Here is a 27,964-nt window from a genome sequence, read left to right on the forward strand (position 1 = left end):
AGCCAGCTGCTACTGCCACTAGACCTATGAGGAGCCACCTGGTGCCTGTAGCTGACTAGACTACTGCTGGCTGCCTCCCCTGCACCCTCTTCACAAACACTGTTGTTTGCAGGAGTGCTGTGCTCTGATGTCCCTTTACCTTACATGGGCACAGTTTCCCTGTTTAGCTCATAAAAAGACATCTGTTTGGCTCCTGGACCACTGCTGGCCCTGAAAACAATGCAGTAGCATTTGCACACTAATGTGCAAATGTCTGATATGGTCCTGAAAACCAGTCCAAAAGGAAGGTTTTTTCTGTTGACCTTTCAGTTGGAACACAGCTCTTGTGTTACTTGGGGAACACAACTCCTCAAGGTTGGGATGGAGAGGATAGGCTGCATCTCAAATCTACCCAGATCACCATCCTGTCCTACCTCTGCTTCCCCATCTCCAGCACATCCTGTTCAACCACACACCACCAAAGCTGAATGCCATCATGTAGGTCAATCCTGATTCCTCCTAAAGACCTCTCTTAAGCAAAGATGTGGATACTAATGCTTTTACTAAAGGTGCCCAAGGCACAAATCATTATGCATCTCTCCTACCCTATTACATGTGAATCAATTTTATAGACCCCAGTGTCACTGGGTCAAAGAGAGCACTTTGTGTCTTGTTTCTGTGTGACTGAGAAAGGCAGAAATAGGAAAAAGAGAGCAAAACCAGCATAAAACAAGAAGGATTTTCATGTTCTGATTTTAATGATTAGAGACCAAATTCACAACACCAGGGCAGTAAGCGTGAAGGAGCATTGCCCCAAAGCACTGCAGAAGTTCTGTGAAATAGATCAACATTATTTTGGAGAGAAACAAGGTATTTCAGCATTTAAAATACTTGTTTGTGTTTCTTAAATGAGAGACTCTTGATGAGCCAATTTATTCACACTTCACCATTTTCCAGAAAAGGACCAAGGAACAGCTATTGTATGAAAGCATATAACCAGGATGTCCAGAAACCTTTTTTAGCTTTCATACAAAGCTGCGGGCGATGGCCAATACTTTGGAGAACTCTCCTTCTCTTTGCCGCAGGATATAGGGTATTGGTGTTTTTATTCTAGTCCCTACTGGATTTCCATTGTCTTCTATGAGTACCACATTGTTGGAATCAAACCTAGGTGTCATGGGGGGACCAGGCATCTTGTGCCCTACAATCAAAGCCTTCTTCTTTTCTCCTTTGATAGCCAGAAGGATTTTATCTCCTACTTTGCCAACTCCAGTCTTGTTATACACATGGATACATTTTGGTGGTCGGTGGTAGGGTGTGTTACCCAAGCTGCTGTTGTCCACCACTCGCACACGGGTGAGTTTCTGTATCGCTCGGCATGCCCCAGTGGTGCTGCCAAAAGACAAGAAGGAATGAGAGAGAGATCTTGTCAATAAACGTCGGGAAGCAAGGGCAAACCCAGCACAGGATCTTGTCATTACAGAAACCACTCGGAGGGCGCCAGCAACAAATACATGCCACATGGGTGACACACTGACTGCATTCAATGTGCTCTTTGAAAGCCAGATGCTACTTCGGGCTTTGCACACTCCACCAAATGTCAAACAGAAAAAGAACATTCTACTCCAAAACATGACTAGAAGATGGCATGAAGAGTGGCTTGCATTTAACTGAACTTTTTAGCGACTGCAGATTATTCCATTCAGCTTCAATTTACATGCAAAACAATGTGCTTGCTTCTGCCACAAGCAGCCTACAGGAAGCTAAGACTCAAATCACACTCTTTCAGTCTTGCACCCAGTCCCCAATAATAAGGACTTCTCTTCAATAATAAGGACTTATTCTTCTAATAAGGGCTTTTCCTTTCCTTCCTTCATTTCTACCACAGCCTTCAAGCAAAACTCTACCATATCCAAAGCAGGCCCAGCACAAAGCAAATTCTCTCAATGAGACTGTCCTACAGTAGCACACCTCACCTCTGCAGACTGTCAGCATATATATATCCTTTAAATGTCTACTGAACAATGCTCTCACACAGCCCATTAACTGAGACAGCCAGTAACACTTAGATAACTATTCAAGATAGTGTCTGGAACTATGACACAATCTAGCCCTGAGCATTGTCTTAATCCCCTTTCTAGACCAAAGTCATGGGAATGACTATACTCACCCTATAAACTGAATCCCTGACCCTTCAAAGAGCTATATGGGAGAGATTCCCCATACCTTCACCAAGCGTACTGTGGGATTAGACTTTAAGCTTTGTGCAAGGCATTTTAAAACATGAGGCCCATTAATTTAAGAAGCTTTAAATGCCTTAAGCCTGGAACAAGGACCTAAAGAAAAATAACAAAATGGACACTGTTAAGGTACAAGGCAATAATTTTTCAGTGTTCTACTCTTGCCTTTAACAGTTGGACTTGATCTTAAATGTCTTTTCCAACCAATATGATTCAATTACTCTAAATAACTGAAACTATAAACTCTGGAATGATTTTAAACATGTAATTGGTTTTGTATCAGCAGGGGACTTGGCTGAGAAACACAGGCATTTCCAATTTCTGCTTGCAGGCCCCTGCATCACTCTAAAGGTTTGAAAGCCCTCTTACAAGCACACAAAAACGCAAAGTTCAGACCACACTCAGACTGCCAGGAACCTGCATCTGTTCTTGTGTTTGGGATCACTTTATAAGCTGTCAAGAGACAACAATAAGGTTTTGTTTTATTATATTATCCTTTTTGAATGAGAAATACTGTTATCCTACGCTTGACATAGTTCACAGCATCTCTTTGAACCAGGAAATTCTCCTAAGAAAAAAAAAAAGCAAAAGTAGGATTTTAGAATTACCTGAAATGTCGCTGGATCACTGCACTGCTCAGGTGGCTTAAGGATAAACCCAGTTGCCTGCTTAAGAGAGCCATTTGGATTCTGGAAACCTGCCCTGTGTAAGAAACAAGACAATTATGAACTTTGGATACTGGACACTACTTGTTTCACTTCCTTTTTCTTCCATGAATACCTCAGCAATCCACAGCACACACTACAAACAGCATCCACAGCATGATACAAAGCAGATCAACAAACACTGGCGGAATTCAGCAGGCTGTACAATTCAGATGTGTGTACTACAAAGGTGGATTCAGTATCATTTCACTGCAGTTTCCTGTGCATAGAGGTAAGGCCCCTTCCGTGTGCACCGTGAACTGAAAAGCAGGTTTGAGAATTTTGGATGTGAACCAATTTAGAGGCAGCAGTTACCAGCAAAAGCCACCACAATTACTTGTAAAAGCTACCAGTGATACCTATAAAACCAAGCAAAAAGCCAGACAGACTCAGAAGACTGGAATCAGATCTTACAGAAAATTTCCCAGAAGGAAACAAGACAAAGCTCCTCTGGCTAGGGCTTGCTCCCTCTTAGCACATACAAGATGTTCAGCAGGCTGTGTTTAGTGACCAGAACCACACCTTTGCCAATCTACACACACACACACTCCCAAGATTAAACAGTTCATTGTAACTTTATGGTGTATGCTCAATCCAAACCAGAATACTATCCTGAGTATGGCAGACCTGAGTTACAAAATTAATCTCTTGACCGGGTTTACCACACCCTCCTCCCAGACTACATCTATGGCAGCTCCCTAACCTCATTCTGTCAAAGTGATGGGGACCAGCTTGCACTCGCAATCACAAAGGCACATCTGAACTTGGATCGGTCTCCAGACATTGCTGAGGGAGTGATGACCCAGGCAGGTATGCCAGCAGATCCAGCTGAAGGGAGAAAACACAGACCTACAGCCAGCTCTCTTTCAGAACAGCTCAGGTAGGGCTAAGACTTTCCATCTGACTGCAACTACTGCTGTGTGACACTGCTTCCTTAGGCCATGACAGCATAACCAATGCATGCTCCACTCCTTTCTAAAGTAAACATTAAAAATACACTGACCTATTGTATCTCTGCCAGCTCTGATGAGCTCAGGTACAAACTGTAACAATATACTCTAAGGCCACTTTCTTAACTTTTATTTTTAAAACAATGCTGACCTAATGTCTCTAGGGAGAAAAAAATACCAACAATGTTCTGACAGACAATGCAACAGCTGTGGCATCTCTCTATTGTTTTTATTTTTCACCAGTGTTTGCTTACTTGGAGATGCCTGTATTTGTTAGAGTTTGTGGTTGTCCTACAGAGTAATCTTTACCTGACTAGGGGACCAGAAGTACTGGAGATGAGCACCACAGCAATTTTGTAGCAGTTCTCCTTAAGCAAAGTGCACCATGTCCAGCCAACAGCCTCGCCCCTCATAGAGGCAGGTTTGGAACAGATCAGCAACCACCAAAGCTTACATTTCTTCACTAAACAAAGCCACTTTTCTGTGGGGTAGAAGATCCCCAAATTAGTTCAGAGCTTCTCTTCATAGTGTGCCTGCACTGTCCCTTCTCTGAAATGAGATTACAAGAAGATTGGCTTTTTCCACAGCTCCCCACCCAGCTGTGTGATCCTAACAAAACAAGACCCTGTGGTATTGCTGTTGGCAGTCAAGGTCCGATTACCTGGGCCCTGCTGGTGCTAGGATTTCACAGAAAGTCCAACTCTGTTGCTCGGACTCTGTGTTGGCAGGGAGAACAGCTTGTCTTCCATCCTGCACTTGGGTGTACTGTTTCCCTGTGTGAAACTCAAACCCAGTGGGTAATATTGCTCCTCCAGAATGGCACCGAGGCCATGCAGCATCCATACGCTGCATGCAGCATGCACCAGCAAGTCAGCTTTGCCTTTGATGAATGCTTAACTGGGAGCCCACCTCTAGCACCCCTGCAGGCAGTGGCAAGAGAAGATCGGCCTGTTCATCCTCACCACGGCATAAAGATAGGAGAGGTCTACTGGCTCCTGGCAGTGCAAGCATGGGCTCTGCTTGCTCTCAGAGGCACAAACATCATGACCAACATACTTACATGTGCTCAATATCGCATGTCAAAGTCCTATAGTATTGCCTAAAATCTGAACTCACTCCCTCTTCCTGGGAGGAGTCACTGTTTGTTTCTACCCTGTGGCAACAGTGAAGGTTTCAAGTCACAAAACCACTAGTAGAAGCATCAACAGCATGAAGTGTCCAAGGACTGTTTATTTTTCCAGATGAGTCAGCACCCCCTTCTTTCCTCAAAATTATTCCTCAGTACATTAAGATGCGTCACAAGCTAAGAAACTTTGTATGATTGATTATTTGGTATGAAGCATCCTGTTAGGAACTGAGTAAACAGGGGGGATGCTTCCAATTAGCTGGAAGGCTCAGGGGTGGAGGGCAGAGAAGAATGCACCTGTGGCATGGAGTACAGCATGCACAGGTTCACGAACAGTGAATCACATCTCCAGATACTGTAATGTGCCAGCTACCCTTCTAGAAACAACAGTCATAGCTTGGGTCTGTCTCCAGGGGCTCCTCAACCAGACCCAGCCTGGACTTGCTCCCTCTGTGACTGTGAATGGGGCACTTGATCTCCTCTGCCCTCAGGAGTGGATGATTACTGAACTCCCAAGGGCACCAAAGCCACTCACTCGGTCACACTGGTACTGCCACAGGAATGCTCCATGCTGCTGCCAGCACTTGAAGAGCTGCTATAAAGCAATGACCCAACACCTCTCTCCTTCCCAGCACTGATGTTGCCTCATGCCAGCAGGCCTCAGAAAGGCTGAGAAGCTGCCCTTAGCATGGGCACAAGGAACACAGATCACCCAAGTCTGCTTCCCAAGGTGGCTTTCCCCCATGTCTTCAGGTTTTAGTGCTCAAGAGGTGTATGGGAAGACTACCCCCATAAGCCTCATCACAGAAAAGTTTGCAAGGATTCTCAGAAGTCTGCTGTTGGTAATCCCAAACTGATACAGGAGTGCACTCTACAACACCCTAAATGGGCAAAATACCACTGCTGCTTAGTACTTACTAATACAGGAATTAACTTGAAAGGGACTTTTGGAGGACATCTAGACCAATCTCCTGCTCAAGGAGGATTTATTTCAAAGTTGTTCGCACTAGATAAGAGGAGTAGTTAAACAGATGTAATTCTAAAATGAAAGGCCCAACACAAAAAAAACCCTGTTGATACTGCACAGGCCACATGCAGCTGCACCACCTCTCAGCTCCTAAACTGCTGTGCCCAAATTCTAGCAGTGGCTCTATCTTGTGGTTAGAGAGACTGATTTTTTAAAAAACAAAAATCGAAGAGATGTTTTGCTTCTCTCCACTCTATATATCAGTTAAGTTAGCACGACCTCACACTGAGTTCAGAGTAAGATTCAGAAAGGGTGAAGGAGTCTGTTAATCAAATACTCGCTAAAATGACCCCATTTCTACTTCAATGAGTAAATCACAGCATGCAATAACCTACTGCAGCAAACACTCCCTTCTTGAGGGCCCTTCAGCCAAACCCCACTCAATGCCACAGACCAACATCAAATTCCAACACCGCACAATGAACAAACTCTTCGCCAGTTATAAACCTCTGGAAGTTATTTACCCACTGCACCATTTTCAAGTACCATACTAAAGCTGTAGTACCTTCACTGTTTTCCCTTGAGGTTATAGAACTAACTTGTACTTACTGCAATCTTGAGCAGCTTTTGAATGGGGGAATTCTGGAAAATTTTATCCAGCAAACAGAAGCAGGTGACATAAAACATTTTCGTAAAAACACGCAAGTAGACCACCTCAGGGAGTTGATAGAAAGCAAGGACATATTCCAGATAAGGGTAGGATTACATCTTCACTTGGAACAGACGTCAAGACACACAGTCCTAAAAAACGAAGTCCTGTGTTCCCCCAAATCACATTTCCCTCACCTCCCTTATGCTGGCTATAGCATTCATGTAAATTGGTCACAATTTGCAGCTAGATCAGTTCCCCGATTCAACTTACTCAGTGGCTGCATGAATACTGGTGCAAGGGAATGTGGCAAAACACAAGACTGGGACTTCTTTCACTGCAAACCCAGACTTAGACTGTGACAGTATCTCCAGAGAAACAACAGCAGATTTGGACAGGAAAAGGGTCTCTTTCATTAAAAAAAAAATACAGATGTCCTTCACAAGAATGGCCTGTATGAATCCACACTACTAACAGAACCATGGGAACATGAATAAGGACTGCATCTGAGCACTCCACAAGGCCCATGCCATGGCTCTCACCAAGTTTTTATGAGTGGTGTATACACCCTAAAACCACTCAAGATGCCATTCTTACCCTGTCTGCATCCTAGAGTAAAAGTACTTTTAAATAGTGCTCTTCCCTAGCAATTCAGTATTGCTGTCCCTTTCAATCACAAGTCCCTTCAACAGTAGTAACCTAATCTGCACAGTCAGACAGTGGGGGCCAACATCTCCTTTAATCTTCTAAGAGACCAAACCAGACATGTTCTGGACACCACAAAGATTTTAACTACATCCATCATCCATCATTAAAATGCAGGAAATAAATCCAAGACAACATGCACAATGCAAATACCTAAACCCCTACACTGCCACTGCAGGTTTATTTATAGATCATCTACCAGGGTGAGCTACAAGAGACAACTGTGAACTATGGGACTCAATCCATTCACAGCTCTCCTCATAAAGGAAATGATGTGATTAAAGGCTTATGTGTGTTAAAAATACACAAGATATTCATTACCAAGACATAACTGGTTTTACTTTAATAAAGGACAGCATTAACAAAGACAAATTAAGTCTTTCTGAATGCCATATATGAATAGAATTAGCTATTAGATGGGATATTTGATTATACAAGTTACCAACACTAACTCATTACAGGTACATCTGTTAACAGTTTTGAACAGTTTGAAACAGTTTTGAAGCAAACTATCTCCTCTCAAACCTATCTTCACTATTTTTAGAAGTACTGAGGTGTCAAGAGCTGGAAAATAGGTGGCAAGCCACCAGACCAAATTCTGTTCCCAATCCTGACCAGGGTGACCAGCTTGCCACCAGTGATGTATGATCACAAAACAGCAGTAGCAGCACCTCCCATAGGAGCTGTGGCAGGGAGACCACCACAAACAAGAAGGTGGGGAGCTGTGGCTGAACCACAGAAACAAGAAGGCCAGAACCACTGACCTAGGCCAGCTGTTCACAGAACATGGGATGCTGGCTCCAGGCTCTCCAGAAAAGGAGGTCCAATTCAGACAGAATTCAGGCATAAAAGAAAATGAACCTGAAGACAAAGGCATACTCACACTGCAAGGCAAGACCTTACGGAGCTATCTGCTGCTTTGCCAGAACAAGCCTTGCTTCTCACTAAAATACTTAACTCAGTTTCTCTCCTTCCCAAACAAGACACCCCTAGATAAGCTTGGACGAGACAAGCAGTAACAGCTCAGTCAAGCACCTGTGTCCTGCTTTTAGAAAAAGGCTGGCTGCTCATCTAGCTTTGACTTCATACTATGAAGTCTTTCATACTTATAAGCAACCTGTCATGCTGCCTTCTTCCCCAAATTCCCTCCCCTTACTCACTGGACCTCCTAAGGATTTTTTTTGGAGAATAACCAGAAAAGTACAGACCATCACCCACACTTCCCGAGTCCTCATGACACACTCGAGTAAATGCCATGTTTGTCAGGACACAGGAATTTTGGTCTAACTTTGCTGCATGACTACTCATACCCGCATAAACCTAATCCCGGCAGCACAACTCCACATGAATTCTGAAGCAAAGAAACGCTCCGAGGGACTCAGACGTGCTGCAGAGTCAGGATAGCGTATTCCTCCTCCCCCAGGGCCGCACTGCTAGGGCACAGCCTGAGGCCCGGTTGGAGCAGCCGGTGCTGCCTCCATGGGGTGACCAGCAGCGAGCCCCACCAAGGCTCGCACGATGTCCCAGCAATGTGCCCTGCTGCACGCCACCCAACGCCCGCGCCGTGTCCGTGGCTGTCTTTGTAGAGCAGCAACGTACGCTCAGGGCTTGGAAGTTTTTTTGTGCACAGAGCATCAGCGACGCCCGCAAAGGGCTCCCCGTGAGGGACGGGCAGCAGAGCCGCTTCTTAGGGCAAGGGCAGACACAGACCGTCCAGACACACGAACCCGGCAGCCGCACACACACCGCGCTCTCGCCCAGCCCCAGCGCCCGGAGCAGCCGCGGTCTCCGAGGCCGGCTGACCGACGCCAGCTTCAAGAGAAAGCCAGAACGCCGGTGGCAGCCCAGCCCGGCTCGGCGGCAGGACAAGGCCGCCCTTAGGCCGCCAAGCCCGCAGGCCCCGGCCTGCCCCATCCGGGAGGCCTAAAGCCCCGCGGCGGCGGTGCTGCAGCTGAGGGGCGGTGTGACGGCGGACGTTCGGCTGCCCCCACCCAGCGTCCGCTCCGCTCCCGACCACCACTCCCGGGGCCGCCCTGGCCCCCCCCACCCCGTCCGCACTAAGCGCAGGCCCCACACCCCCCGCCGCGCACCTCCAAAGGGAACGCAGCCCCTCCAGCCCCGGCGCATGCGCGTAACCGCCACCGCCCCAGGGGCCCGCCCACCGCCGTGCAGGGACGGAGTCTCCGCGCTCCTCCCATCTGGGGTCCCGCCCCGCGTCGAGCCCAGCCGAGCCGAAACGAACCGAACCGCCACCGATCGCTCCCGTGCGCGGCGCAACGCTGCGCGACACTGCAGCGTCCGGCCCGGCGGAGCTAAGCGGAGGGGGAGCTCAGTCCGCACCTGACAAGGGGTAAGCGGGGTATGGCAGACACGGCTCTTTCAGGCCAGGCGGGCCCGGGGCCGCTGCTCGCCGCCGCCGGTTACTGGGGGGAAAGAGGGGAGAGTATGGAAGGGAGGGGGTTGTGCAGCGGCCGCACCTCAGGCCTCCCGTCTCAGCCCGCTCCGCTCGTCCTTGGACGGGCCTGAGTTGCGGCCGCTGCGCGGAGCTCCGCAGCGGGGGCGGCCCGGGCGGGGGTCTCCGTCTGCCATCTTGGGGCGGTGCGGAGCGGGGCGAGGGGCACGCCCGGGGCGGCGCCGGCGGAACGGCCTGTGCCCCCCTCCCTCCAGCCTTCCCCGCTCCGAGGCCCGCCTGGGATGCGTAAAAGTGGGGTGACGGGGGGTTACGGGGCTTCTCGCTCGCCTCCGAGGCGCCCGTCCTCTGCCGCCTCCCGATGCGCCGTCCCCTCGCCCCGGCCGCTGCGGGGTTGCGTGGTTTCTGTGCCCCGGGGATCGCCGAACCCGTTTGTGTGGAGTGGCACAGGCTTCCATCTCACCTGCGATCGCCGGGGGGGGTGCTGAGGGTGCCTTTGTGCCTGCTCGGCTCTGCAGAGCTGCCTGTCCTCCTCCCTGCCTCTCCTCCAGGCACCGCTGAGAAGGGAGAGTGTCAGGGAAGCAGGAGGGATGATGTTTCAGGAACAAGAGGCAAATTTCTGCCTCTCTCGTACCCTGGAGACGTAGCAGAGAGCTGTCAGGTAGGGCTTGTGACCCTGTAGCCAAGCAGTGCATTTATGCTTTTGTCTTTATCACCAGCACCTCCAGATCAGCAAGCCATGTTTTTTTCCCCCTGTCCTGGAGTGCATTCTGGATGTGACTACCTGATGGAGGCATCAGGCCAAAAATCTGTGACGCGGCTGCAGTCAGCCAGGTGCCTGTAGCAGGTCTGATAGTGCTGCTGGATGGGACACCAGGAGTTTGGGGAATTTGGGATTTTGGGCACCTCCCTTGCTCACTCTTCCCTTGATAGTAGGAATTGGAAGTAAAAGGTCGATCAGTGTGTTCTCAGGGTGGCTAGTTGTGCATAGTCCACGAGGAGACACCCCCTCTATATATGTGTGTTACTGTGGATGTGTCCTGGTCTATTGTGTCATTCCAGAATAAGGATGCATGGAAGGCCCTAAGCTGCAGGGCAGGAGCATCCTCTTAGTAGCAGTCAAAGCCACTGGAGGGTTGCACAGCACAGGTGCCTTTTAGATGGTTCTGCAGATGCCTCATTGGGGTGTGGGGCAATGCCTTCACAAGTGCATTGCAGGGACCAGCACCCTTCCCCTCCAAACAACTACGCTGTACAGTCCCCAATAGCCTTTTATTCTCTTAATGCTTCTGAGAGTGGTAAGCCAACCACTCAGCTTGTAACTGACACCAGGAGGGCTCCATTCAAACCAGAAATAGCAAAGCATTAAGGACATTGCTTCTAATGACTGCAGTTAGCTGCTACCTACCTGGGAAAGGCCTTTTTGTCTTGAGGCTTGTAGCAGTAGGAATACACTGTCTTTACAGGGAGAGAAGTCCTTTTTCTACAGTCTTCACCTGGATAGCATAGGAGCAAGATAAACATGAAAGAAGATGCCTCTGAGGGGGTTGGGGATAGACTCTGGTTTGGCTCATGAGTGTTTTGTTGCACTAAGTTTGCTCTATTTTTGTCTGTTCCGTCTTCGGTAACCTTGGAAGGAACTGAAGCTACTGTATTTTTTGAGGGTGTCAGTTTTCTTGTCAAAAAGGCATTGCCATGAGGCTTTGCAATGCTCCGTTTTCTTCCCCTTGTACTGGAGCATGGTGCAATTATCCTGAAATTTCCCAAAGTCATAAATTGGGCTGAAAAAAAAAATACCAAGTGCTCTGCTTCCTGTTTGTTTATTGTGGTCGTTTGATTCTTTTTCTTTTTTTCTTTTTTTCTTTTTTCTTTTTTTCTTTTTTCTTTTTTCTTTTTTTCTTTTTTTCTTTTTTCTTTTTTCTTTTTTTCTTTTTTTCTTTTTTTCTTTTTTCTTTTTTCTTTTTTTTCTTTTTTTCTTTTTTTCTTTTTTTCTTTTTTTTCTTTTTTTCTTTTTTTTCTTTTTTTCTTTTTTCTTTTTTTCTTTTTTTCTTTTTTTCTTTTTTTCTTTTTTTTCTTTTTTTCTTTTTTTCTTTTTTTTCTTTTTTTCTTTTTTTCTTTTTTTTCTTTTTTTCTTTTTTCTTTTTTTCTTTTTTTCTTTTTTCTTTTTTCTTTTTTTCTTTTTTCTTTTTTTCTTTTTTTCTTTTTTCTTTTTTTCTTTTTTTCTTTTTTTCTTTTTTTCTTTTTTCTTTTTTTCTTTTTTTCTTTTTTTCTTTTTTTCTTTTTTTCTTTTTTTCTTTTTTTCTTTTTTTCTTTTTTTCTTTTTTTCTTTTTTTCTTTTTTTCTTTTTTTCTTTTTTCTTTTTTTTCTTTTTTCTTTTTTTCTTTTTTTCTTTTTTTTCTTTTTTTCTTTTTTCTTTTTTCTTTTTTTCTTTTTTCTTTTTTCTTTTTTCTTTTTTCTTTTTTTCTTTTTTTCTTTTTTTCTTTTTTCTTTTTTTCTTTTTTTCTTTTCCCTTTTTTTTTTTTTTTTTTTGCTTTTAAAATATCCTTGGTCGTATTTTTTAGCTTTCTTCAGCAATAAAATGAGCTATGAACTTGCTTGGGGGGTTTTTTGCTAAATTTTAATGTAAAAAAAATACTAAAATATCAATGAAATTGCTTCGTTCTGTGAACTAGGACTGTCAGAAAACTCCAGGTAGCGTGAGATGTGTGATAAAAGCTGGAGAGCTGGCAGTGCCAAGAGCCTGTTTTTTGTCCTTTGCTAATTACACTTTCCTTGAGCCCAGGGTAGCCGGAGTGCCTGGGGTCACAAGCAGCCCTGCAGTGTGCTCCTCTGACACCATCCCCACCCATACCCGGTGCAGCCCCAGCCCGTACCTGCCATGTCTCCATCCCTGTGGCCAGGGTGAGGCTGTCGCCGGGGTTCTGAGGGCTCCGTGAGCAGCAGCTCCTGCTCCCAGGAAAGAAAGCATCTGTGCCTTCTGACGTGAAGCCTGCGCAGCCATCAGGTCCCTGCTTCCTGCCAGAGGAGGCCCTGGGCGTAGATACTCTGCACCGCGATGGTGATTGCAGAAGGAGCTGGTTATGGATCCTGTGTCTGATTTGCATATCAAAGCATCCGAGAGCTCTGTGGTGGGTAACGGGAGGCAAGGATTATAGGGTTTGCTGGGGACTGAGGCCGGATCTTCCCTGGGGCTTTTATAGATGAGACAAGATGATGGAGGTGTTAGGAAAATAAGATTGTCTCCATGTCCTTGAATGACAGCACTGTTGAGGCTTTTTTTAATCTAGCAGCTGCTTTTCAGGGGATGGGAAGCAAGGAGAGAGGGAGCGATCCTTGGTGACTGTCCCTCAGGCTGCTCCTGCCCTACCTTCTCCCCAGGGTGACAGCACAGCAGCACATTGTGTCGAGCCCCAGCAACCATCCCCACACCTGCCCCGTGGCTCTTGTGTCAAGCGGCTGATGTGCCAGGCTGCCTGTTCTCCACACTGCCCCTCAAACAAGCAGGTGGAGGTCCTGCTTGGAGCCTGAAGGAAAGGGGCAGGTTTGCTGCTGCCTGGACTGGCTCTGCAGGGTCCCAGGTTTTGCCTTATGCTCATGAGGCATTGTGTGGGGATGCAGGTGAGCCCCAAATGGGCCAGGGCCTTTGGGATGTTGCATGAGTCAGAGGAAGGTTTGCCTGTGTCTGATCTCAGCAGAGATGTCTCCTGTTCCTCCTGCTTCTGGAAACAAGCCTGGGGAGCTTGGTGCTTGCTTGCAGGCTGAGATGGAAACTGAAACACAGCTTTTCAAGCAGGAAATCCCTGGATCCCTCCACCACTTTGATCTTCACAAAGATGTTGCTGGTCCTGATGCTCTGGCTTTGAAGGACTCTGGTGTGGGGCTGGCGGCCTCTCTGAAGGCAGCTCTGCATCCGTCATGGGAGTGCCTCCTGTGCCTCTTGCAGCTCAGGCTCTGGCTGGGAAGGACTTCTCTCGTCAGCCATATGGGGAGTTGGTTTGTGCAGGAACTGCCTTGAGTGTAGCGTTCTCAGGAGACACGTCTCTGCCTGCAGCTCTTGTGTTGTCGGCACCTCTCCAGCTCTCTGAGGGAGTTAGGGGGAAAACCTAATGCATTGGCTGGGAAGTTGGTTAAAAGGACAAAAACAAAAATAAAGGAATGAAAATGAAAAGCCCATGTGTGTACGCTCTCTGCAACAGAGTGGGAGATTCATGAAGCCAGTGCCAAGCTTGTAGAGCAAAGGTTTGCAGTATGAAATGGCTTTTCTCTGAGCCTGCAAGCCTACATTTGGCACTGCTTACTTGCTTTATGTCCTTTCAGCATGGAGTTGGGTGTTTGCTCTCTGCTCCAAATACAGATTAGCTGCTGGAAGCCTGAAACACTCTTGCTAAGCATGAGATGCAAAACATTTTCCTCTCTGCTTCTCTGTGCAGCTCTCGCTGCCCTTTGCAGGGTTACCTTCTCATGCTCGTTATGTGTTCCCTGCACCTGATGGCTTAGCAGTGCTGGAAATACTTCTGTTCTTTTCATGGCTCTTGAATGTTGCTTTGCCAGCTGCCATTCCTCCTCTCCTGCTTTCAAGTTCCTTCCTCCCCATCTCTGTTAAAGCCTGGTGGGGGAGTGGGAATGCCTTCCCTGTATCCCAGCAGTCTCCTTAGGCCAAGGTTATTATTGTTGCTACAAAGTTTATATGGGCAAGATGGGGATCCTGCTGGCATAGCCTACTGAATCTTTTGAGCAACCCTTCTTGATGTGCTTTGGTCTTATTGTCAATGCCAACAGCTTCTTCCCACATGGTTATTGTGCTGGGAAGAGAGACAGGTCTTGTTTTATGCATGCTGTTTTTTCCCCAGAGAATTTGGCAGTTGGTAGTGCAAGTCTGGTTTAAAGCAAGGTTTGGAAGATTTCTGTTTATGTTGCCCGATCCGGAAAGATGTTTGTGCTATTGCGTTAAAGAAAGGGGCTGGATCTCTTAAGGGACTGTGTATTCAAAAGGCAACACATTGCATCAGCACCAGGAGAAAGCAGTTGCAGGCAGAATGTGTGTCTGCCTGTTTTTGGTCTGTTCTGCAGTTGCTCTCCTGAACCACCACAATCGTGCCGCCTCTGAGCAGCAAGCCAGAAAACCTCCCTGCCTGTCTCTGGCTGGAAGAGTGACTGCTGCGGGCCCTCCTTGTCCAACCATTCCCTGTCACTCCCTAGAAGGACTGTGTGTCCCCAGAGCTACTCCCTTGAGTCCCTGTGTTGGATGTGCTCATCCCTTCTGCACCCTTATAATACTGTGTACAGTGCAGTTGGCTTTTTTTGACACCCCTTCCATTTTCCCTAGGGATGCTCCTGCTGGCTTCCGTGCAGGTCTCTGCAGTCAGCCAGCTGCCACTAGTGATGTGACCTCTAGCTCTGTCACATCAACAAGGAGGCCACATGTTGCCTGTGGGGAGGTGTTGTACTCTCTCCTGTTGACCTACATGGAACAGCAGCTCTCACAGGCTCCCTTAGAGCATCCATCTGTCTCCTGATGTGCTGCTGACATGGGTCAGGGGGACAACACTACCCTTATAAATGCAGTTTCTTACAGGAGTGCATTTAGTGGGAGATTTGTGTGTTGGCCTGGCCCTACTTTCACTAATTAAACAGTGGCCTTTAGTAGGCTTTGTCTCAGGGCTCTTCAAAGCCGGGGGTTGAGAAGATCTTTGCATGGTCTTGCACGTAGATGAAACTCAAATGGCAGCAGGCCTTGTCTCCCGCTTGAAAAAATCACCAACATTTGATGTCTTCTGTGTGGAGGTCAGAGAGATCCTGGCAGTGACACAGACTGGGGAAAGTTTCTGTGGCTGACTTTAGGATTCTTGGGTTCTTCAGACAAAATTTTAGTGTCTTTGGGTCCAAAGGAAGATTTTAAAAGGGATTTATCCCTCAACTCCCTATGCATATGGTCAGTGCTCCTTTTGTATGAAACCATTGGGCTCTGGAGGCTCTCAGATTGTGCTGGTAAAGGTGACATCTTCTCTGGAATGACTGTATGCAAGTTAATTTGGTTTTGCTGGACTCTTGTCTATGCTTAAGGCATAGACCTGAAAGTGAATTACTGTGTCTGCTGAACTGCAGTAGCTGCCCAGGAGCTCACCAGTGCTCACAACACAGAAAAGGAGGCTTGAGTTGGTGTGAGTCAAAAAGTTATCTGGGAGGAAAGGACCAGATTTGTGGTGGATGTGAAACTCCATGTGAACTCACAGCTAGAGCAAAAAGAGATGACACAGCTATTACATAGAAGGATCCTGTCTGTGTGGAAAAGAGGAACAAATAAAATGTGACAGAAAGAATCTGTCTTCACCTTGTAAAGAAGGTCAGGGGTGATGAGGTGCTTAAAGGAGTTAATTTTTAAAAGTGAATCCACATACAAGTCAACATCACAAGCCTATTTAGGTAAATTAAATGTGGTCATATGGGCAAAGTGTCACAATGTTTCTCTAAAAGTACTTAAAGAGGAGACTAAGGCAGCTTTTGCATGGTAAGTAGCCACCTTAGAGAACATCTATTGGAAGGAGATACTAAGATTGGTGCCTTGAAATACAAGGAGAAAGAATGGGACTACAACCAGCCTGTCTAAATAATCTGGGATAAACAGTTAAGCAGTTAGTATTTATCCTGTTAAGGAGGTGTGAGAATATGCTGATTAAAAATCCACCAGCATGATTTGTCTGGAATGTCAACACCCTTGCCTGAAAGGATGTCTTACCTACTGACTGAGCAGGGGACAAAGGATGTTGTAGATCTTGGTTTAAATCAGTCTGTGTCACTGACCCAAATGTCAGCCTTGTAAACAAACAAGCAAGGTCTTAGAGATAGGAAGCGTTCTTGGACCTACAGCCTGTTGAAAAGCTAGACCCAAAAAGGCTTCCTGTTTAGTAAGGAGACTGACTGGACAGGGCAGGGGAAAGTGTTGGGATTACTAGGGTTTGGGAGCAGGTTAAGTTAGTGCACTTCTGGGGAGGAGAAAAAGATGAGGAAATCCTTGTGCCAGGCTGTATGAGTGACACCTCTAAAGGTACAGGAAGCAATTAGTGCTCTCCTTCACACAGATAAGGTGCTGCTGAAGGACCAGACTCAGATGTAGATGCAGTGCTTGGAGAAGGATATGTGCAAACAAGATTATTCAGGAGAGCAACAGAAATTATTAAGGTCTTTAGAAATAATGGTGTGGGAGGAAAGATGAGACGAACTAGGACTGTATGGCCTGAGAAAGAAAGGATGGAAGAAGGAACTTCATGGTCTTCAAGGATTGAAGACATTCTAGAAAAATGTAGTTGGGATGAAGACGGGGCGGAAAGTCACTTTATCTGTAATGAGGGAATTCAGACTTGGTAGTTTTCTCTAATATCAGTTAGGGTGGTGAAGCAGAAGAGAAAGATATCTTAAAGGGCATTTTTATGGTTATTGGGGGTTATGTCTAGGGGCAGGGGCTTGTTTTAGAACAAATTAGTCAGAAGTCTGTAGATAGGGGTGAGTTACCGCTGGTTGTGCCTCAAGCAAAGTATCTCACCTGATGATCTATTAAGGCCCCTTCAAGCCTTACAGTTACGTGAAATGTTTGACACCTGGAAAAGCAGCAGTGAACAGCCCTGGGAATGAGACTTTACTGCTGTAGGAGGTGCTGAGGAGACTGGTACTAAAATACTCTGTCTAAATCCCGTGTCAGTGCTCAGAAAAGGATGCTGAAAAATTAAAGAGAATGCAGAAAAGAGTTACAAGATAATCTGAGGGCTGGAAGGAAAGCTTTATGGTGAGAAACATAAGGAGATCAATCTGTTTAATCAAGGAAAAGATTAAGGTGGGATTTGGTTATTCTGCATAAGCCTAACGTGTCTTATGACTGTGTATCATTAGCTTGGTATGGTAGAAATGACAGGCCATGAGGAGTGGCAAGGAGAATCTGTGCTGAGATGCTGGGGCTGTGGTCACCTTCAGAGATGTGTAGCCAGCTCTGCCTTCTGCTCTTATATGGGTGGAGGTCTGTGCCTTTGCCTGTCACCCCTTTTTGTGTTCACCCCTTTTTTTTGGCTATCAGAGCCACTCCTTGTTTGTTCCTCCTGCCTTGGTATCCATCCAGACCTCTTTCTTGAGGCTCCTCTACCTTATGAGGAGACAGCTCTAGTAAAAGCACTAGCTTAGGCTCAGCTGATACCTGACAAACCTATGCCCACTTTACGTGCGTGTGAGCCTCTGAAGTTGTTTCCTGCCTTTCCTTGTCCCAGCTCATCATTTGCCTCTGAGTGTTTATAGTGTCTCTTCCATTGTGGTCCCTGACTTCTTTGCCAAACAGGTATCTGGGAGCAGCCAGCACCTACCACCTCTCTGAACTCAGCATCCTGCACAGTAAAAATGATGAATGAAGCCAAATGTTGCCCTCACCTTTGGTTCCTGCTAGCCTGTAGTTCAGTGCTCTCTCACAGCTGCTGGTTTATTTAGGGTCATTACACCTTTTTTTCAGTCCATGAGGTGGTGTTTCTGCCTTAGCCTGATGAGCAAACCTTGGGAGGGAGATTGGGCGCGATGCTGCAGCAGATGGCTCACTGAAGTCTTTCTGCATCCACGACTTCCCTTTCACCCACTAACACTGTAATGCTGTTAAAAATAAAGATGATCCAGTGTGCCTGACAGGATGTGTGCCTGTAAATCCTTGCTGCCTAGTGCTCCTGGAATCTCACTGTGTCATATCTTAATGTTTTATTGGTAGGAGAGGAATTTCAGAGTTAGTAGATAGCTCCTGATGATGAGAGTCAGCAGAAAGAAAATGCTTTGATGTGCTTTAAAGGGAGAAGAGGGAAAAAACCCTGTGTTGCACTCCTTTATTTTGTTTTCTCTTAAGCTTTGTTCCATTTGATGGGAGCAGAGCTTTGGTTTGTAGGAAACAACCCCTGTAAGTGTTTATGTCTTCCCCTGGGGAGTTGAGTGCTACAGGGAGAAACAGCCAGAGCTGCTTCAGGAGAGTCCTGTGGAGTAGCAGCCATCGCTCAGTCTCCTCTGATGGGTCTGGAGTAGAGGAAACATGACTTTGCAAGTCAAAGGCATAAAAATATGGTATGGTGACACTATTTGAGCCATGTCCGTACCGTGCTTTAGGTGCCTCCTTCAAAACACCTGCAACTTCTGGCCTTCTTGATGTGTAGGATTACCTGCTTTGATTGCTCTGCCGATAATTATTTTGGCAAAAATGCTCCTGCTTCTCAGTCTGGTTTTATTCCACCACCTCAAAACCCCAAGAAGCAGTTTTGCCAGTATAACTGCACCTCCACCAGCACGCTTAAGCCTGTAGAGACATGTTGATCTCTTGGGTCTTTGCCTCTGTGTCTGACACAGCTGTGCTTGCTGATGTCTCTAGGGTTGGCTGAGTGTGAAAGATCAAATGGAACCTCTATTTGGAGCTCAAAAATCTAGGGAAGAGATGAGGAGGAGTAGAGGAGGCATGTATCAAGTAGAGGAGGCATGCAGTTTTAATGAGCTTGTTTTCAAAATATATGGGAGCAATTGTCTGGGCAGGAAAGCAGTGCAGGTGGCTGGTAGAGAGCAAAGCAGGTTTTGGTCAGCTTAAGGAGAGGGGACTTTGCTATTTGGACTGCAGCATATATGCTCTGTCTCTTGTTTGAATTGCATTTCTTGAAGCAGTTTAATAAAGGTGGACTCCAACATATCCAGTACAGTGCAGGTAGAACTGTGCATAGTGGCTGAATGGGGGTGTGGACTGGAACTCCCAGCCTAGTCCTGAAAAGCTGTTGCTGCAGCCTATCTGGCCCATAGCAGATGCCTGCCTGCTCTTCCCTCTGCTCACCTCCCTTCTCCCTGGGTGTTTCCAGCCTGTCAGTCATCCTGATCAACCTCTAATTGCCTCCCAGCCCACCCCAGCATTTCGGAGCACCCTTTGACTTGCAACACATTACTGATTATGAAGCCTGCTCTTTCCCACCAAACCTTCCTTGCAGAGCTGGTTCTGGAGACTCCAAGCAGAGCTCTGGGGCAACGCCCTCTCCTACTATCCCAGAGCCAGGCTCAGCTGCATTACTATTCCTGCTCTGCTTCCCCACGTAGAGGGGTGGGCATTTTCGTGGCCCGTTTTGCCTGCATGAGCCTTGTACCACGTGGATTTTCAAGATCATTGAAACTTGATGATTTATAAAGCTTGAGACTCAAACATGTCTGGAAGGGGTGGTTTGGGGGGTTTTGGTTGTTTTGTGGTTTTTTTGTTTTTTTTTTAACTGCCCCTACTTTTTCTGAAGTTGTGAGAGAGTCTGCTGTGCCTGGTGGAGGTCCTGGGATTCAGGCCATGGTGGACTGGGAGTGTTTTATTCCTTCTTTCACACTCCTTGGGACAAACTTTCTGCTCTTTGTCACTGTCCCCTTCCTTAAGGGCAGGGAGCATACCTGGTCATGAAGTACCTAAACACCGAGATTGGATGGAAGACTGAAGATTTGCAGTGGCAAAACTTTATAAGGTGCACTGCTGCTCACCTGGGCATTTCTCTGGTTCTTGGAGATGGCCTGAGCTGGTGGAGGCAGTGGGAGGCTTCTGCTGTTGCATTTACTCTGGCAAGGAGCTGGGAAACCATCTGAAAAACATCTTCAGTTTTTATCTTGCAGCTGTTGATGTTCTCAAGCAGGGACAAGACAGGCACTCACCCAGGAAAGGGGTATATCCAAAAGCCTTGGTGGACAAAGAGGCAGCAGGGCAGTGACAGCTTGCTGCCACTTCCCTAGACTTTACCAATGGGAGCAAAGGACCATAGCTCCAGCATGTACCCATCACTCCTCGTAACTCAACAGGGATTTCAGCTGACCCTAGCTGGGGTTCAAGCAGCAAGAAATAACTTGTGTGCTGCAGGTATGTCTAATCTGCCAAGTGGAGTAGCTTTCTTCTACATGATGTCCCTGGGAGGAGTTATATGTGATCCTGATGGACAGAAACAGAGGCATGGGGCTTAGCAGCAGCATGTCCACAGTCACGCAGCTGCTCAGGGTGGGATGCAGAGCAGAGGCAGACTGTCCTGTGTCATGGTTCCACGCTGCTTCACTGCTGTTCTCCGAGTGCTGACACCTCACCCGGTGACTTTGTGCATCAGGGATGCTGGAGGCAAGTTGGGCGTGTGGTCATGAGTGGCAGGGAGTGAGTCAGTGCTGGGGGTGGGTGAATTGGTGCGAGAGGATTGGGTGGGCCAGGAAACAGGTGGGGACAGCTGAGAGCTGTGACATGGACATGTGGGAAGGTAGGAGAGAGTGAAGACACAGCAGTGGGTACTGGGGTGAGCCAGAAGGATGAAGAGCATCTCTGGCAAAACATGGAATGCAGAAGCCTGCACCACCACCAAGCCCTTAGCTTGATAGTGGGAAGAAGCCACGCTGAAGGGGTGGCACATGAGGATGAGCTGAGTGGGTGGTTTATAGCCAAAACTGTTGCAGTTGACCAGCATTTCTGGGGCCCTATGTATGACAATGTCCTGCGTTCCTGTGGCTAAGGCAGTGTGCTCCAGACATTCCTCTGAATCCCAAGCCTTGGCTGAACACGCACTGAGCCCCATCTGAGGCTTTCTGCTAAGCCCCCTGACACAACCCTCCCTCTGCCCATTAGGGAAGGTTAAAAACTCAGAAATTGATCCAGCCTCTTAATGTAGATGTGCATCCTTGCCAGCCTGTTTGGGACTGGTAAGTGTAACGGTGCAGGAGATGGATCTGGGAAATTAGAGGGGAACCAAGCCAGGAGGTCCATTACTAGTTTGGTCGGGTGGAAGAGGTGTTGGCTATTTGAGGGCAGGAAAGCAATAACTTTCTCAAAGATGGAGAGGAAAATGTGAGGCTCTAAAAATGAGCTTGGCACCGGGACATTGATGCAGCCAGGAGGGAGGAATGGAAAATGCGGTGGTGGCTCTGGGAGGAGCCAGGGACTGGCACCGGTTGTTTCCCCTGGATGGGCTTCAAGACTCTGATCTGCCACCATATGGGTGTGCAGTTCAGTAACATCATGCGGGGTCTTGTTCCCAGCCACCTCGGAGGGAGTGTAGCTTGGATTCTAGAGAAAAGTCCAGAAAACTTAAGGAGCCCTATGAGGTTCTCATTTCTTACCTTCTGTTGCTCAGGAGCATATTTCTGGACAGCATTCCAAACATGAGACACTACCATGGGAACCTGGGGTTGTAACCCCTTTCCCTCCGACCCCACTTTGAGACCCATAGCTTGTCTCTGCTCATGGCTGAAGCATCGTTAGTGCCTCAGCAGTCAGATGTCCTTGATTTATATAGCCCTCAAATCTATCTGTACCTGGGGACACTGAGCAGATGCAATGGCACAGTGATCATGCAGAGCAGAGACTGGGTGAGGGTGAGCAGTGGGGGCTGCCTTCCCACCTGCCCCCCAGAGGATGGTTGGCTGCAAAGCTTATGGTCCCTGTGGAAGTCAGCTCTGCCTGGAGCAGCTCTGTCAAAGCATTGTAGCACCCAGAAGCCCTTTGTTGAGCTGGTTGAAGAGGGTCTTAGGAGCTGTCAGGAGGCTTTTGGAGACTTTGTGTTAGATCTGTTTTTCAATACCTGCTGCCACTCAGTGTTTCCCAAGCTCAGAGCAGGCTGGAAGGGAATGCTGGCCCATTCCTCTGTGCTGGGTCCAATCTTGCCCTTTCACAGGAAGAGCTTCCCAGAGCTTAAAGGATCTGGTGTAAAAAAAAAAAAAAAATATGCTGGGCGTGCCCTCAAGTCCACTTGCATTGGTGAGGGAACTGCAGGTGATCAGCCATGCTGCAGCACCCAGACCTACACAACCCTCCCACAGTTCCCTCATTTTCTGATGATGAGAGAAAGAAAGGTCCCCTGCTCAAGCTACCTTGGCTCGTCTCATCCTTCGCTTCCAATGAGAGAGCTCTTGGTGTTGGTAAACAGCATGTTATAAATAGACAACTGATGCTATATTGGGAGGAGTCTTTGCTAGCGAGCACAGGCATAGTGGGACCTGGGTCTGGAAGCTGTGAGCTTGGCTGGCAGGCATCTGGAGGCACTGGTGACCTTTCTCTAAGGGGCTGGTGCAGCCTTGGCTGGGGGGATGCTGCCTGAGTGCCAGCTCTGCCCCCCTCACACTGGGAAGGCATCCATAACCTCCCACCCCTACCAGCATGTGGATGGGAGCATTGGAAGGGAGACATGAAAGCAGCTAGGATTCATGAGGAAGGAGGGAGATGTATGTAGCTGTGCTGGGCTACAGTTACCTCTGAGGGGCTGCAGGTGTTTTGTGTCGGGACAAAGGTACTGCAGCTGGCAGTAACAGGGTAAAAGTTGGGGCTTGGTAGCAATCAGCTTCCTCCTGTTGAGATGGTCCCTGATTCAGGAGAAGGTATATAGTCAGTATCTGGGTGAGACCCTGAAGATGAGCAGATGACTGCCCCAGTCTCCTTTGTGGTGCCCACTGGGGTGCTAGGCAGAAGGCACTAAGTGAGGGATCTCTCTGATTGCAGCCCAGTCACACAAGCACATCCCTGCATCTGTGCTACCTGTCACAATTGTCAGAGAGAGCAATTGACAACCCTAAAGTGCTGCTGGGGCTGCGGATCTCCGAAGAGCTGCAGTACATGAGTCAGACCCCAGGCGTGTGGGTGATGTGGAGCCCAGCAGAGCTACCTGCAAGGGTTGATCACAGCTCCCTCACTGAGGTCCCAGCACTGGCCCTGAAAGGATGTGTCCCGTGCCCCAAGGATGTGTGACCCAGCAGTCGCTCCGCAGCAGCTGTGCCTGGTGGCTGGCCCCACAGGCCTGATTTCCGCACGCGGAGATTCCTCAGAGGCTTTGACAGGGATGCCAGTCAGGAGGCATAAGCAGAGGGCAGGGTGCCAGGGGTGAAATTCCAGACTCCCTGCTCATTTACAGAGCTGTGGCATGATTGCTGTGGCAAACCTTGGGCATAAACAGGCAGGCAGAACAGCAGCCCAGGAGGTGCTGCCCTCCTTGAATCCCTGTGCTTTCTCATTCCAGGCCCTGGCAGAGCTTAGTGGGGCTGCTAGGTTTGCTGTGGGGCACAGCTGGGCACCTTCCTCTCCAGAGTCTGGTCTAGGAGGTGCATTCCCAGGCCCAGTACCATAAGGTGGAGAGAGGATGTCCCAACCTCAGGCAGCTTCAATTCAAAAAGTGTGAGCTGGAATGCCTTTGATGTGCCTTCTGCTACAGGGGGATATTTAGGCAGGGGAGGAAGGAGCAGCTGAGCTTGCCTGGGAGTTCTTTGGTGAGCTGTGGTGGCTTGGAGAGTAAAAACTGAAGCTGAAAGTTCTCACTGTTTGAGGAGTGGAGACTTTGTTCCACACGCTGCTCAAATAAGTAGCATCATCCAGACTTGCTCTGCGTTGTCCAGGTTGTGTTTTAAGCACATGAACCTAATGCTGCCTATCACTTTACCATGAAGTATTCAGCTGGCTTCTCTGAGCTGATTGGGATGTGTTAGATGAGCCAGGCAAAAGGCATCCCAGGAACAGCCTGAGCAGCATGTGAGATGAGGTTTTGTGGCAGCACTTTTTCCATTGATAAAAAGTAAAATGCCCTGTAAGAGGCTCCTGCCGTATCTTCAACATGTAGCACGTCTTTCCACACCATGATCTGAAAAGCAAATGTTAGGAAGACTCTCCTCCATCATGCCTTAATGGGTTTGCCTCCACCCTTTGCGGAGTGCTTTGGCACCTGTAGATAGCCTTCCCCGGTGGGAGTGCAGGAGACCTCAGATTGTACAGCTGCTTGAGGAAACTCAAGGATACTCAGGGGCTTTAGTGCAGGAAAACTTTACAAAATCATCCATAAGAATGATAGACAAAGGCTGTGTTTGTTGGGTGGTAGCATTTGCCAAGAGCCAGCAAGCCCTGATGCTAATTTTGGGGACAGAGTGGCTGGAGAGCAGCCAGGCAGAAAGGGACCTGGGAGTCTGCATTGACAAGAAACTGAACATGAGCCAGCAGTGTGCCCAGGTGGCCAAGAAGGCCAATGGCATCCTGGCCTGTATCAGAAACAGCGTCACCAGCAGGTCCAGGGAGGTGATTCTTCCCCTGTAGTCAGCGCTGGTTAGGCCACACCTCGAGTACTGTGTCCAGTTGTGGGCCCCTCAGTTTAAGAAGGATGTAGAGGTCCTGGAACAGGTCCAAAGGAGGGCAACCAGGCTGGTGAAGGGACTCGAGCACAGGCCCTATGAGGAGAGGCTGAGAGAGCTGGGGCTGTTCAGCCTGAAGAAGAGGAGGCTCAGGGAAGACCTCATTGCTGTCTACAACTACCTGAAAGGAGGCTGTAGCAAGGTGGGAACTGGACTCTTTTCACAGACAACCTTCAACAAGACAAGAGGACAGTCTTAAGTTGTGCCAGGGGAGGTTTAGGTTAGATATTAGAAAGAATTCTTCACGGAGAGGGTGATTAGGCTATGGAATGGACTGCCCGGTGAGGTGGTAGATTCTCCGTCCCTGGAGACATTTAAAAAAAGACTGGATGTGGCACTCAGTGCCATGGTCTAGCAACTACTCCGGTGGGTCAAGGGTTGGACTAGATGATCTCTGAGGTCCCTTCCAACCCAGCTAATTCTATGATTCTATGATTCTATGATAATGCTGGTGTTCAGTAGCCAGTCTGGTAACAAGGTTCAGGTGAGTCCCATTGTGTAAAAATGGGACAACTAAGATGCTGAATGTTTGAGTTAAATAAGAAAACTGATTTAACAGTTGACACTTGTCAAACTACTGTGTTTATTTACATTTTTTTAAACAGCTTGCTTTCCCCTCCTGCTGTGGACAGTTTAGATGACACCGGAGGCAGCTGTGGTGCAAGGAGCTGGGAAGCAAGGGGATAAGCTGGGGTGACAGGCTATAGCACTTAAGATATTTGGGCATGATGTGACTGAAAGAGAAAGAACTCTTTGGTCTGTTGAGCTGTAAAAGCAGGGGAGTTGTGCTGCACAGCAGGGAGACTGCAGTACCATTCTTCCTCTGGCTCTGGCCATATCTATGCTTGGGATGTTTGGGCACAATACAGCTAGAAAGATGCTGACCACACAGAGGGGTACCAGCCACTGAAACGGTCAGAGGCTGGAAGGTGTGCTTGGGAAGATGCCAGGTGTACAGAAGGGAGCTTAAGGAGAGAGGAGGTTAGATGTCTCCTGACATCAGTGGATCTTCACTCCCCTCTCTGAGACAGGGAGCAGTATTTTTTGAGGAGCAGCCAGAAGCAGAAGTACTGAAATTTGGGAAGAGACTCAGAAGGAATGGCATGCCTTTCAAGCCTGCCAGAACCATTTCCCCATGAAAGAAGAAAGCTTTCTGGTCTAGGATCATTTATTTAAACAGTCATTATGAAGTGCACAGCAGGAACCTATTTCACATAAAACAAAAATTCTGGTTAAGTTGCTTGATCTTTGCTGCCTCTGCCCTGAGATGCTCAACTGGGGCTGGGTTAATAACCAGTGTACATAGGTGGGGATCAGAGCATGGTCTTGGAAAACATTTGGTACTTGAAGCAGAGCACTGTGCTCAAGTCTGTCCTTTTTTAGGTAAACACTTTAATTTAGCCATATACTTCAGTTATGATGACCTCAGTATTTTGAGGTAAGTATATGCTTGGGAGTTTTCCTGAGTAGGGGTGATTTCTTTTGCATGAAGATCCAGGGAGAAATATCTTAACAAGAATTAGGCAGGCCATACAGCCACCAAAGCTAGATTTGCATTGGGAGAAATACTAAGCAGTAACCTCATCTGGGTTATTAATTAGTAATTAATTTTGGAATGCCATAATCTACTAATTGTTTTTGTACTCCTACTCCTGTGCTGAGTTTGGGAGAGCCAGTCAAACTTCATACCTATAAGGACAACTCTAGAGGAACTGCTTGCTGGTCTGTCACATTGTGTTAGGGGCCTCAGACACTGCTCTGATGAGTAATTTGTCTTCTCATGCAGTGCATGTGGTATGTTGTCCTGATGTATAAGTGAGGAATGAAACAGCACGACCACCCTCTCCAGTATGTGAAACAGCAAAGAACAGGTACCTGAAAGTACCCTGATTGACTTTCAGGTGCACTGACCCCTTTTTATTTGAAAGTACTGCCCCTCCTGCCCACCTCTGTAATGCTGTACTTTGTATCTGTCTATACAGCCAGATGACCCTCCCATGCAAGGGGAGCCAGGAGTGTGATTTCTTGGTGGAAGTTTATGGTGTGCTTTGGTATATCCTGCCAGTGTTGTTCTGTGCGCTGGTACCTGTCCCTAGAGGCGAGTTAGAACTCTGCAGGTACAGAGTGACCTGCAAACTTAAAGGCTTCATGCAAGGATGGAGACAAAAGGTTAGATTTAATTCACCCCGGGCTTGGAGCACCTGGACCTCAGCCATCAGCACTGTCATGTCATTTTCTCTCAGCATTAGAATTCACCTGTAGAAGAAAGGAGTACAAGGGAGTGCTTTGGGATGGGAACGTAGTCTCAGCAAATGGGACCAGAATAAATGGCTCCCACTGTGTCAGTGGGATGAAGGCTGAAGGAGAGTTTAGCCTGGCAGTAGAGGTGGTGGATGGGAAGCAGTGCAGTCTTTCTGAGTCCCTCTCCAGGCTGCAGCTGCAATCAGCGTTCTGTTTAGGGTAGTGCTTTCCAAGAAAAGCAGTCTCCAGGTGAGAAGTCTGCCTTACAGCAGCTCCAGGCTATCATGCTTAGAATCATAGAATCATAAAATGGGCTGGGTTGGAAGGGACCTCAGAGATCATCAAGTCCAACCCTTGATCCACTACTGCTGCAGTTACTAGACTATGGCACTGAGTGCCACATCCAGTCTCTTCTTAAATATCTCCAGGGATGGAGAATCCACTGCTTCCCAGGGCAGCCATTCCAATACCTGATCACCCTCTCGGTAAAGAAATTCTTTCTAATATCCAGCCTAGCTTAGCTGCTCCTGGGTGTTCTCCAGGCTCAAGCCCATGGAAAATACTCACTGCTGGTTTTCTCTTAATGCCACAGCCTGGAAGAACAGAGTCCAGGAGGTGCTGTGGCTGCCTGGCAAGCATGCCTGAGGGGGCTGCCAGGTATCCAGTTCTTTTGTATGATACTGGTTTATCTGGGCAGGAATCCCTTCCTGACTTCACCTTCAGCAGCCCTTGTTGCACAGTATTTCTTGTGCTCCATGTTGCTTCTGGGGTAACCATCAAGCCATCTCCTTCATTTCAAGTAGGATTTCAGTGGCCTGAGCAGGTGTGAGCACCATGACT

General features: G+C 47.7%; 2 protein-coding genes across 2 annotated transcripts in view; one reads left to right on the forward strand and one right to left on the reverse strand.

Moving 5' to 3' along the window:
• Positions 1-715: 715 nt before the first annotated feature.
• MRPL14 (mitochondrial ribosomal protein L14) lies at positions 716-9,496 on the reverse strand. The gene is made up of 3 exons (XM_030448741.1): positions 9,411-9,496; positions 2,828-2,921; positions 716-1,371 (listed from the first exon to the last, which is right to left on the reverse strand). Exons 1-3 carry the CDS (start codon positions 9,445-9,447, stop codon positions 1,005-1,007), a joined length of 498 nt encoding a protein of 165 aa, XP_030304601.1. The 5' UTR covers positions 9,448-9,496; the 3' UTR covers positions 716-1,004.
• Positions 9,457-27,964, forward strand: part of TMEM63B (transmembrane protein 63B) — a 48,421-nt gene continuing 29,913 nt past the window's right edge. Inside the window, exon 1 of the mRNA XM_030448740.1 lies at positions 9,457-9,670. The gene's annotated coding sequence lies outside the window, so the exon portion shown is untranslated. The remainder of the gene's footprint in view (positions 9,671-27,964) is intronic.

This window comes from Calypte anna, chromosome 3 (assembly GCF_003957555.1).
Source record: "Calypte anna isolate BGI_N300 chromosome 3, bCalAnn1_v1.p, whole genome shotgun sequence".
Lineage (NCBI taxonomy): Eukaryota > Metazoa > Chordata > Aves > Apodiformes > Trochilidae > Calypte > Calypte anna.